The 13,001-nt window shown below is 38.2% G+C and overlaps 1 protein-coding gene across 7 annotated transcripts in view; it reads right to left on the bottom strand.

Annotated features, from left to right (window-relative positions):
• Vezt (vezatin, adherens junctions transmembrane protein) overlaps nucleotides 1–13,001 on the bottom strand; it is a 69,596-nt gene that overhangs the window by 42,910 nt on the left and 13,685 nt on the right. For 5 of the 7 annotated variants that reach the window (XM_060377934.1, XM_021647837.2, XM_021647835.2 and 2 more), the window contains exons 2-3: nucleotides 4,761–4,895; nucleotides 1,764–1,853 (exon numbers count right to left, since the gene is read on the bottom strand). In XM_060377934.1, the coding sequence (XP_060233917.1) occupies nucleotides 1,764–1,853; nucleotides 4,761–4,895 (225 nt within the window). Of the gene's footprint in view, nucleotides 1–1,763; nucleotides 1,854–4,740; nucleotides 4,896–13,001 lie in introns of those variants that run through there. The other 2 variants (XM_021647836.2, XM_021647840.2) reach the window with 2 other exon arrangements.

Consider the following 13,001-nt stretch of genomic DNA (forward strand, 5'->3'; position numbering starts at 1 on the left):
CTGGTGGGAATGTAAACTTATACAACCACTTTAGAAATCAATCTGGCGCTTTCTCAGACAATTAGGAATAGTGCTTCCTCAAGATCCAGCTCTACCACTCCTAGGCATATATTGAAAAGATGCTCAAGTATACAACAAGGACATTTGCTCAACTATGTTTGTAGCAGCTTTATTCGTAATAGCTAGAACCTGGAAACAACCCAGATATCCCTCTGTAAAGAAATGGATACAGAAATTGTGGTACATTTACACAATGGAATGCTACTCAGCAAGTAAAAAAAAAAAAAGGAAATCATGAAATTTGCATGCAAATGGTGAGATCTAGAAAAGATTCTGAGTGAGGTATCCCAGAAGGAGAAAGACATACATGGTATATGCTCACTTATAAGTGGGTACTAGACCTATAAGATAGGATAAACATACTGAAATCTGTACACCTAAAGAAGATAAACAAGAAAGAGGACCCTGGGTAAGATGATCAACCCTCACTTAGAAAGACAAATGGGATGGACATTGGATGTAGGAGAAAACAAGTAAGAGGACAGGAGCCTACCACAGAGGGCCTCTGAAAGACTCTACCTAGCAGTATATCAAAGTAGATACTGAGACTCATAACCAAACCTTTGGCAGAGTGCAGGAAATCATATGAAAGAAGGGGGAGTTAGTATGACCTGGAGAGGACAGGAACTCTACAAGGACCAAATACATCTGGGCACAGGGGTCTTTTATGAGACTATATCTCCAACCAAGGACCATGTATGGATATAACCTAGAAGCCCTGCTTAGCTGTAGTCAATGGTAGGTCAGTATCCAAGTAAGGGGAACAGGGACTATTTCTGACATGAACTCAATGGCTGGCTCTTTGACCATCGCAACCCCCTCCCCCCAAGGGAGAAGCAGCCCTGCTAGGCCACAGAGGAGGACTTTGCAGTCAGGCCTGTAGATACCTGATAAGCTAGGGTCAGATGAAAGGGGAGGAGGTCCTCCCCTATCAGTGGACTTGGAAAGGGACAGGAAGGAGATAAGGAAGGGTGGGTGGGAGTGGGAGGGAATGAGGGAGTGGGATACAGCTGGGATACAAGGTTAATAAACTGTAACTAATATTAAAAAATAAATAAAAAAACCCAAATCTTATATGTGATTTGGAGTATCCAGTCAAAATGTGAAAGCTTTGCAAATGACTGTTTTATAAAAGTCAATTAAAAAAAGAACAATACCTGTAAGTTAATCACATCTCCAATAACCAAGAGAACTCAGCAAGCTGAAGGTTTTGGGTATACTGCCCGGAATTTACTTTGGTTATGTTTGTAAGGCTGACTGCACCTCTTTAGGGGTTTGGCTACGCAACAGATATATTACAGCACAGACGGAGAGGGGAGGAAGGGAGTTTTACAGGAATCAGAAAAGCCATCAATACTGACTCTGGGAAAGTGTGATTTATCAGTCCCTGAGGAATGAACTGATTGTACCAAACGTTGTATTTATCCTTCCTGACAGGAATACCTCTCAATGAAGGAGATGGTAGTAAATTAGCAGTCTAACAAACAAGGCAGTAGCAGCTTCCAGAACACTCGGTACCTTTTATGAGAAACATGAACAATGCCAGCAAGCCCTGTTTAAAGGTCCCCAGTATTGTAGAATTTCTAATAGAGACAATCACATCAAAATCACCAGCAAAATGGATTTTGATCCCTCAGTTCTCTCACTATTACACAGGACCCTAGAGAGAGTAAAAAAATGGGATGAAGTGAATGAGCACTCACCAACTTGTGGAGTAAGTCATCCTTCTTATTGCACTGAGAGGAAAAAGTCCAACTCTTGATGGTTTCTGTCAGTCTCAACAGGATGCCCTGCTAAAGATTATGAATGACATTGTGTAGGATTATCAATTAAACACTCAAAAATAAAAACCACTAAACCACTTACCTCTAAGTAATTGGAATTTTTAATCAGAAAAAGAGAGGAAAAAAGATATACACTTTGTCTGTAATGTTATAGCCTCCTCACTTATTCCCACTTTTAGTTGTATAACACAAAGACCTAGAATACACAATTACATTCCTGGGTCTTTAAATGAGAGTTTAGTTGAATGTACTGAAATGAGCCCTGTAAATCTGATTTTTACGAAAGTCAGAAGCTACTATGATATAGCCCATTTATCATGGAAATACTAAAAGCTATCTGTGTCAACATGGTAATTATATTTATTTCAAAATGAAATTATAGCATAGTCCAAATTCTCAATATTAATATCGTTTTGTTATAAAATACTAAAGCAGAAAGATGTTTAACTTCTTTTTATAAAAACTGTCATGTATCAAAAGTTTTATTAATGAACTGATTAATATATTATTTACCTTAACCTGTGCATGCCAGTAAATGGAGCTTACAATCACTTAGTTATTTCTATGACCAGGTACTACAAATAGCCATGGAAACAAAGATGAATGAACAAAAACAGTAGAAACAGTTCACAGCAATGAAATGAAAAATCATTCAGTGATATTTTATAAAACTTACCAGCAACTCAATCAGCAATTTCTAAAATCAAAGATTCTGACTATATAATCCAAAGTTTTTTGCTACTTGCATACTTAAGAATGATGGTTATTTAAAAAAAAAAGACTTTATATATTTTCTTACAGTCACTCTTTGCTGTATCATTTGTTGTTGTTGTTTGGGATTAGGTTAGAATTTCTAAACTTTCTGAAATGGCCCTAACCACACGCCTGCCATTTTGTGTGTTTTTATGAAAAAAGACATTCTCAGCACTGACACTCATAGAATAAAAATATCAACAAATTCTGAAAAGGGTTGACTATGTTCTACATCCTGCACTATTAAATACTCATCGAAGATTTACTTCTTCATGTAAAAATAAACTAGCACATCAATTTCATTAGTATGTAAATTGGCTTTTCTCTTTCTCTTTCTTTCCTTTCTTCCTTTCCTTCTCTCTCTTTCCTTTCTTTCTTTCTTTCTTTCTTTCTTTCTTTCTTTCTTTCTTTCTTTCTCTTTCCTTCTCTCTCTCTCTTCTTTCTCTCTCTCTCTTTCTTTCTTTGAGACAGGGTCTTTCTATTATGTAGCCCTGACTGTCCTGGAACTCCCTATGTAGACTAGCCTGTCCTCTAATACCCACCTGCCTCTATCTCTCAAGTGCTAAAAGGTGTGTGCCCCATGTTTGGTAGCTTTTAATTTTTTTATTTTAATACATGGTAAACCATATGCATACAAACAATTATTTTAAAATAAAATTTGTTATATTTTATTATCAGAAAACATTTGATTTGTATATCTGTTTTATGCAAGCAATGGTGCACAAAAATTTTTTGGGCAAAAAAGGGGTCATGAGTAGAAAAGTTTAAGGAGCTCTGAGCTTGGGCAATTATGACTCAAGAAGAGATTTAAGGAAGCTTAGAAGATGTACTGACTCCAATAATATATTCATTTACTTCAGTGATTAAGAGTATATTTCTTGGGATTGGGGATTTAGCTCAGTAGTAGAGCGCTTGCCTAGCAAGCGCAAGGCCCTGGGTTGGGTCCCAGCTCTGCGGAAAAAAAAAAGACAAAATAACAACTAAAAAAAAAAAAAGTATATTTCTTTATACAAGGGTAGAGTCATCGTTGACAACACAAGATGTTAAATGTTCGATCCAACTTTCCTTCTTAGATTAGTCTCTCCCAATATGTTCTGAAAACACCCTATTCAATTCCAAACAACTTGTAAGAGGGAGCACTTGAGATAGGATTGGAAGTAGGGATAGATACTTGCTGATCTTGCATAGGTCTAACGAGTGGAGTCAAGACAGATGTGCCCTGGTATGCAGAGTCATTGAAGCAGGTACTTCCATTTAAGCCAGAATCTTCTGGTCAACCACATGGCTTGTGCCTTCTGAATTTCTGGAGCTTTTGTCATGTTCTCCTGGGATGAGGGTACTCGGGAGAGTGGCTAGGAACCAGGGTTTATACATCAGTAGCCACATCTTGGCACATTGCCACACAACGACACCTATCTATGTTAAATATTTACACATAACTTTACAAAAAACACCCTCCCCCAAAACTTCAGGAGAGCTGGGTATGTGTGCACAACATAGTGGCAGAGTGAATGTCCGCTGGGTATAAAGAAGTGCTATGTTTACGCCAAGCGCCAAAACGACAACAGACCCACAAAGCACGGCAGGGACTGCTGGGCAAGATGGCTCAGGCAGCAGAGCCTCTTGCTACCAAGCAGGACCGCCTAAGTTCCCAGAACCACCCCAGAACCCACAGCAGAAGGGAGAACTGACTCTTACAAGTTGCCAGTATATGTGTGTGTGTATATATATATATATATGTGTGTGTGTAATAATTAAGAAAACTATTTAATGAACATACCACTTAATAGAGAACTACCATGGGCAAAGTTCTAAATAAGGTTTTAGTACATTTCTTTGGTCCTCTTCAGATAATGTCAATATTTTAAAAAGTAATATATCTTATTTCCCAAATAATTTCATTTCTTCATTTATATAATTAGCCCCCCCACACACAAAATTCCAGAACAGCAGTAAGGACTGATGTTTATCTTTGACAGCTCTATTCTATCTGTGAAATAAAAGAGTCTCACCAGCGTGAGGAAAAAGTGAACTCAGGGCCTTGTGCATGCTAGGCAAGCACTATTACCACTGCACCACACCTCTGGCCCTAAAAGATAGTTTAAGTAATCATTAAGTTAAAGAGTAGAAGATTGAGCCATACAAGTTGAGCACGTTTCTTACTTTTGGTAGGACGCTTTTGGGAGGATTTTGAGGTCCCTCTGTTGTTAAGCATTTTTCTGTTTTTGGTGACAAAGAAGAACATATTTCAAAATCTGTGTGTCCCAAATCCTGTAAGTACTGGTAAAGTGGAGAATTCTGAAAGAAACAGGAAATGAAGCAAATTTCAAGATCACTAATGTTTCACAAGTTTTAGGATCAAGTTCAAAGTCACACCTGAGTATCAGCTTATGTCACATTTTTTATGGCTTCTCTTATGAGAACTGAAATGATCTGCTACAGTAAAATGCCAAACACCAATAAATCAACCAACATGCAACAAAAAGACCTAAAAAGGAAAAGCTCTAAACAGACATGCATTTTTGTGTGAGCACCAGCAAGAAAAATGAATTCAGAATTATAAATAGATTTAAGCAATTTTTAAATCCAATCTTTTGTTGTCTTTAAGTAGCCCATTCTAAAACACACCATGTTGGCTACTGGTAACTGCTAGGAGGATCTACAGTGAAACCGTTATTATTTAAAGCCAAGAAAAATTAAATATGTTCATTATAATTTTATGTGTAATGTTATATACAACATACATTATGTATTTAGCACTAATGTGCATATTACCCATCATGTTTGACACTACAAACAAAACTCAAGTTACTTTAAGAAAAGCTATCACTCACATATTAGGCAATGTAGATATGAAAGAGTACGTTTAATAAAAACAGCATGAAATCACATTGGTTAAAAACACAAGCATCTTAAGATCATGGTGATATAACAACCCTATACTCCCAGAATTAGGGAGGCTGGTCTCCGCTATTTGTTAAGACTCTGTCTCACAGTAGACAAATAAAAAATAAAATAAAGTAAAGTAAAACTAACTCTGGAAGCAAAGTTAAGGTTCAAATTCCAGCTCTGTTACTAGCTAAGTAATCTGGCAAATTACAAACCATGGGTACTTCTAATATCTTACCTATAAACAGGATACTTATATTTAATGCTGAGAGATCTCAACATAGTGGTGCACATCTTTAATCCCAGCGCTTGGGAGGGGCGGAGGGAGGGGCAGGGATCTCTTGAGTTTTAAGCCGGCCTGGTCTACAGAGTGAAACTATGTCTCAAAACCAAAAACCAACCAACCAACCAACCAACCAACCAACCAACCAACCAACCAACCAACCAACCAAACAACAAAAAAAAACAAACCAAAACCAAAACCAAAACCAAAACAAACAAACAAAAAAACCCAGGAAGCTCTTAGAACAGTTCCTGGCATATACCTTTTCGGAATTTATCTGAAAAGGCATCCGTTGACAGATCTGTCCCTTGACAGATCTCATCCCTGGCCCCAAGTGTTGTGTAGCAGTTTCCTCCAAGACTGGAACATTCTACCCTGTAGGGAAGCACTCTAAGCAGGGAGCTAAACTACTCAAAATATCCTAAAGACGTCTCTGAAACTTAACCAAATTCACTAGGTCCCTCCCTGCCAGAGAAAGCAATAAAAGCTAAGACTACCTCTCAGACAAACCTGGGCTGCAAAGAAGGCTCTCAGTCAAGCCAAGCTGCAAAGAACACCCTGAGACCAAACTACTGCAAGAAGCAGAAACCAGCCAACGTGTCTGGAAGAGGTTTAAGCCACCTGAGGCAGCTGGAAAGAACACTCTCCAACCTGTTGAGCTGCCTGCAGGCTGTGTAGTGTGCTCCAAGCTTCCAGCTTTGTGAGGTGTCTGCAGTGCTGTGGGTAGGCTTTGGTGAGGCGACTATCTTGGAGTCATTTCTGCTCCTCATCCATACTTCCATAAGTAACTCCAATAAAACTTGCTGCTTCACCAAGCTGGACTTTAGTGGTATCTGTACTTTGGTCTGTTGTGGATTCTCTACATGGGGTAGACACCTGTAGCTTCTCCCCAGAAAACGTTTGTCACACAACACTAAGTCACTCCAATTCCATTACACAGAAACATGCTGTTACTATTAGATGAAACTCTATTGAGAAACTTACCTTGGACCAGGAGCAAACATTAATTCTAACCTTCCAACTTTTCTAAAGAAAAGATTGGGTGACATGTTTTAAAAGAAACCTTGAGGGACTAGAGAGACGGCTCAGTGGTTAAGAGTACTACTGCTCCTGCAGAGAACCTGACTTTAATTCCTAGAATTTGGTATGGTGGCTAACAGCCATGTGGAACTCCAGTGTGAGGATTTCTACAACCTCATACATGAACGCATGCAGACATTCCTATTGAAGGGCCCAGAGAGTTTTCATGCAGTCCCCCAACCATCTGCTGGAAGCTCATGCTACCAGAAACCCTAGCAAACCGCTTCTCTTCCTGATCTCGCCCTGGCACAGCTCCCATTTCAGAGCACTCCTGAACTCACTGCTCAGTCCCTCACCTGCTGGAAGACCCCTACCCTGGGGCAAACCCCTGTTCCTGCACGCTCCACTTTGCCACTGCACGGCCTGCATGCACCTGTCTCATGCATTCCTTCTTTGTTCTCTGGAAGCTTATCCTTAGCAAGCCCAGTTCTCAAGGACATCTGCTTACAGATTTTGGCTCAGCATACTAGCACTGCAGTATCTGTTCTTCCAAAGGAACCAGGTTCAAAACCCAGCACCCATGTGGCAGTTCACCACTGTCTAATTCCAGTTCCAGGGGATCTGACACTCTCACACAGACATATGTGGAGTTAGAACACCAACATTAAAAAAAAAAAAAAGAAAGATTTTCACTTTAAAAAAAAAAAAAAAGCTGCCCCGTTTGTAAGGGCTGCATTCTGGCTGTAGTCCTAGCTGGCTAGAAGCTTCCTCCCCACAGTGAATAAAGCTGCTTTCTGGTTTATTTTGACTTTGGTGGTGTTCTATCCTCAGTGTTTGCTGCGTGACCCCCAGACCCAACAATAAAAATAAAGTAAAATAAACAAAATATTAAAAACAAACTTTGAGAGGGTAGAGAGATGGTTCAGCAGTTAAGCACACTATGAAATAGTACAGTAAATAAAACTGAGAAATACTCTCAGCTGTCTACAACAGCGGCTCTCAACCAATGGGTGGCAACCCCTTTGTGGGTTGAACGATTCTTTTACAGGGGTTGCCTGAGACTATTAAAAACAAAACAAAACAAAACACAGATATTTACATTACAATTCAGAATAATAGCAAAACTACAATCATGAAGCAGCAACAAAAATAATTTTGTATGGTTGGGGGAATACCACAACATGAGAAACTGTATTACAGAGTCTTCAGGGTTAGAAAGGTTAAGAACCACTGGTCTAAATGAAGAAGACACCAAAAAAGCTTATGTATAGCTTTATCCAGAGAAGACAGACAATTACAGAAATATATGAGGAGTTATGAAAACAGGAGAGACACCTAACAGACACAGGTTGTTTGAGTTCCGAATTTGATGGAATTCAGTGAAAAAGATCAGGAACATGAGATAAGTGGCTTCCTTTTAATTTCACTTTTAAGAAAAATATTTTAAGCAGTATAAGAAAAAAATGTTTCTTACCTCTTTATTCAATTTCTAAGTTTCTGAAATCACACATAGTTACTTTCCTCTATTATACACTAGCTGGCAGGCCCAGAACGTACAATCTTCTGCCTGGGCCTCCACAGTGCTAGGACTATGAGTGTGTACCATCACACTCTGCTTCATATTCACTGGCTTTGTAATATGTGCTTGTTTTGGAGACAGGGTCTCCTGTATCTGAGACTGGCCTGGACTTGCTATCATGGTAAGAATGACCTTGATCAAGACCGTCCTGCTCTTTCAGGTAGTTTGTGTGTGCTGCGGACTGAACCCAGGGCTTTGTTTTAGGCAAGCACTTTATCAACTAAGCTATAATCCCAACTTCCAAATGGTTCATTTTAAAACCACTACAATGTTTACTGAAATAATGCATTGGGTTACTCAGCCTGTATTTCCCAGCTGCATTGTGAGCCCCGCCCTGCTCTGCCTTTAGGGTGGGAGAAGAGCACCAGTTCATTTGTTAGGCTCAACTGTGAAAAGTTTACATACTAAAAAAACAGAAACCGAAAACAAAACCCAAAACATGTTTTTAGAACTCTTTCTTCATAGGAACTCCCTGTGGGAAGAATAATAAGTAAGAAGGATCAAAGTAAAGTAACCCTAGGTTTTCCATTTGGTCTCTGTTAGAATCAAGCACACTGCAGCAGAGTGAAAGCAGTCAGGAATGGACACGTAAACCCATGAGTGTGGTAATGACCCAATAAAACTTTAGACACACGGAAATCTGGAATTCCTATCGTTTCATGTTACAGAATGTAATCATTTTGTTACTTTCCCCAGTAATTAAAAAGGGAAACTATTGTTTGTGCAGCAGCCCTTCTAAAAATTGCGATGGGGAGAATCTGACTCCATGACCTTACTTTGCTGCCTCCTCTTCCAATTCCAGGTTCCACTGAGACTAGATACTCCTCTTCTGAAGAGAAGCCTGGGGAGGGAGGGAGACAGGGACACATCTATAAATGCAGTTTGTTAGTCTCCAGACAGGTGTGCTAGGAGTTAAACCTGGACTCTGGAAGATGAACTAGTTCTGAACCACAAAGCTATCTCTCCAGCCACGGAAGCCATATTTTTTTGGTTTGGTTTTGCATTCAATGTAGTGCAACTTGTTTTGTTGGTAGTTTGTTTTTTTTCCCCTTCTGTTTTCAATCTACTGAATGAAGTATATAAAGAAAAGTAAGCTTTAAAGCTTTAAATACATTTTAATTGAAAAGCAAAAAGTTTTAAAAATCTTTTCTACTGCTTATGACGTAGGCAAATGGTCATGACAAAAATTTGACAAGTGATAGTTTGCCTTTGAAAAGGTTAGCATTAGTGTAGAACATCAAATCTTACTAATGAGCTGAATAGGCACTAAAAGAGTGAAAACTGTCAGCACCAAAACTTACCATTCAATATAAAATGCCCTTTTTTCTTTTATGAGCAGGTGGAGGCCCCTACCCACTCTAACTGCCCTAACCACTATTATTTAGAGGTCTGAGACCATCTAATTAAATTAAATCTAATTAAATCAATTCTATTTTTCATATAATGGGCCTTATTGCACATTGATGGTACCTTTGGAAAGGAAGTGGGGAGAATAGAGAAATGGTTTCTTATGTCATAACTCTTTTTCTTGATTTAAGCAAAACAACACAAATGTTTTAGGTTTTGTTTTGTTTTGTTTTTTAAGGAGAAAGCAGTGGACTCAACAGTGGACTCATAGTTTAACTCTGAAGTCCTGGAGTGAATCACTGCTGCCAAAAGAAATATGAGAAAGCTCAGACACAGCATGTGGGAGCTCCTCCTCAGGAAATCCTTGTGGTTCACTGTTCCTGTAAATCCCTGCTGACAGAAACATACACCATAGTACCAGAAAGAATTCTGTTAAGTAAAAAATAGCCAAGAGTTTTGGGTTGTGCTAAGATTTTTCTGATGGTTGAAGCATATTTTTGTAACAAAAATAAGAACGCATAAATTGCCTTTTTTTTGTTGTTGTTGTTGAACAAAAAGTTCAAGAAAATGGCTCATTCAGGTCTTATTCTTAGGGCACTTCATGGTGTCCCTCAGCCCTGTGTCCCACATTCAGACATTAGGTCCTACCCAATGTAAAGCCTGAACCACTCATTTTATGCAGTGTTGGTTTTTTTCTTCTTTTTAAATAGTCTATAATAACATTCTGTAAAAGTGTCAATGCCATTATTTTAAAACAAAGGTCAGTTCACAAATGAACGTGATGGAGAAAATGCTTTCATTATTAAATTATCTCTTGTAAGGTGTTTCAAACATAACAGAACAAGATACAAACTTTCAGATCTAGAGCTGGGGGTGGCTTAGTCAACATGGCAGGATGTGGCAGCTCTTCCAATAATAAGTGACATAGTTATATATTACAGTTACATGGGGGCAGGAAAAACTAAGAGAAAAACTACAAATTGGTTGGAGGTTGATACAAGTGAAGAGCTGTATTACAGAAGGGCCAACCAAACTGGCTGAAAGCAACATGGCTGAGAGAAACGAAGAATGCTCTTTTGCCTGATTAGAATAACATTTCCATATCATGAGCTGTGCAGTATTGCAGACTCCATCATGCATCTAATGGCATGCCATATCTAAAAGCCCCCAAAGACAGAAATGGGGAGTAAACCCTATTCCTGGAAAACTGTCTATGTAGATGGCCTTCTGCTTGAAGTGGGACCCTATTTCAGTTCTCCAGTGCTAGGATTACAGGTGTGCACTACCACGGGCAGCAAGAAAGTGAATTTATAGAACTGTGTCATACCCTTACTTTAACTTTGAAACTTAAGGCTTGCAAGAACTCTAGCTGAACTAAAGGACTAGTAGATTATTTCTCTTTGAATTTCATACAATTTAAGTGAATTCTGATTTTCTAATAAAACTATTTTTCCTATCAGGAGATTCCTGTTGGAATATCAAGATAAGAGATGTATATGTAACTAACTGAGCTATGGATACAAACTAAATAAGCCTTGTCCTTCAGAAGTGCTCCTTTCTAGGTGGTTTCCTTCAGCTACTGACTTGAGAAACACTACCAATGTCAATGCACTCAGCTCTTTACAGCCCGAGTGTCACTCCTATGGATTTAAATAACTATCACAGAACTGGTATCTGTTTGCAAGACTGTTAAGACTTTTTTTTCTTGTCCTCATTCTGTAAATATAAAACAATACAGCATTTACATTATATTGTGTACATAAGTATCTAGACAAGGTATAAAGTACATTGGAGGATGTGTACAGGGTACATGCAAATACCATCTCATTTTGTATAAGGGACCTAAACATCTGTTGATTTTGCTATCCATGGCTGGGCAGGAGGCTTCATGGAACCAGTCCTCCATAATTATGCTGAATGGTCAGGGCCTATTAAAATTTTTTCCACTGTGTTCCACTTTCATCTGATCAAATTTATGCAATATTAGGTAGATAGGTATATAAAAGAGGTAAATAAATGAAATATTTTGCTGATAATAAATCATAAATTTATTTAAAACAAGTTTTTAGTAGACATATGATTGTACCATTTAATAAAAACTTTATACAAATCTGTATATTACTGAGATAGAAGTGCTTGCTTATCATACAGAATTAAATCATGGATGACTATTGGATACTGCAGGATACATACAACAGCTTCAACATTTTTCAGAGCTGGCTCATATTTTGATTTTACAGTCATCAATGCTGAGAATGATGTTTCCCATAAATATGTAGTGCAAAGTGGCAGAAGTATATATTGCAGGCCATTTCAGAAAAGTTGTGTAATTCTGTACTAATAGCAAGTCAAATTGATTTATCTTTTCTTAAAAACTTTTAAATTCTAATCAGCAACTCAAACAGCAATTTTTTTAAGGACACTTGTTGCAGAGGACCTGGGTTAGTTTGAAGCACCTAATGGTGGTTTGCAAGCTCCCTTCTGGTTTCTGTGGGACCACAGATGCACATGAAGCACAGACATACATTCAGGCAAAACTTTCATATATACAAAATCAAGCAAATCTAAACAATAGCAACAACAAAAATCTGGCAATATATATCACTGGCAAGGGTGTGGGAAACAGGCACAATATACATTGTAAGTATAGATAGGAAAATACAAATGTACATATCCACTGACCTAGCACTTCTAATATTAGGTATCTAGCCTTGATATCCCTGCATAATTTGAGCACAGATATAGATATAGATATTGATAGATAGATACATACATATATATGTATATCAAGAAACATTCATGTAATACTTGCTTGGAAAATGTACCCAGCAATCAGTATCCAATTCAGTATTAACTTTAGCAAATGAACAAAATCATCTTGTGCTGTTTTCATACTAAAACTAAACATTTAATTTATTACATGTTTTTATTTAAAGCATCAGTACTATATTTAAACCACACTGTTGGATCTGGCAAAATGCTTACTGTCAGATGTTAGTTAGCAGGGCGTGCCCGTCTATACTCAACTCAAAAGCAACTGGAAAGCCATCACACTGCCCCCCTCCACGGCCAAGTGAGGAACAGAGCAGTGACACAGAAACCTTCGGCTGCCATGTTTAGGAAGGAACTAGGTATTCAACTTCCCACGTTCATGAATCTGTGCTCATCTTGGTCCAGAGGCCCGGAAACGATTTCTATTCCCATTATAAAAGTCACCAAATTACTAACTTTTCTTTTCAAACATATATTAGCTTACATGTGGTACAAAGTAAGTCAGTTATATATT

This window comes from Meriones unguiculatus, chromosome 2 (genome assembly GCF_030254825.1).
Source record: "Meriones unguiculatus strain TT.TT164.6M chromosome 2, Bangor_MerUng_6.1, whole genome shotgun sequence".
Classification (NCBI taxonomy): domain Eukaryota; kingdom Metazoa; phylum Chordata; class Mammalia; order Rodentia; family Muridae; genus Meriones; species Meriones unguiculatus.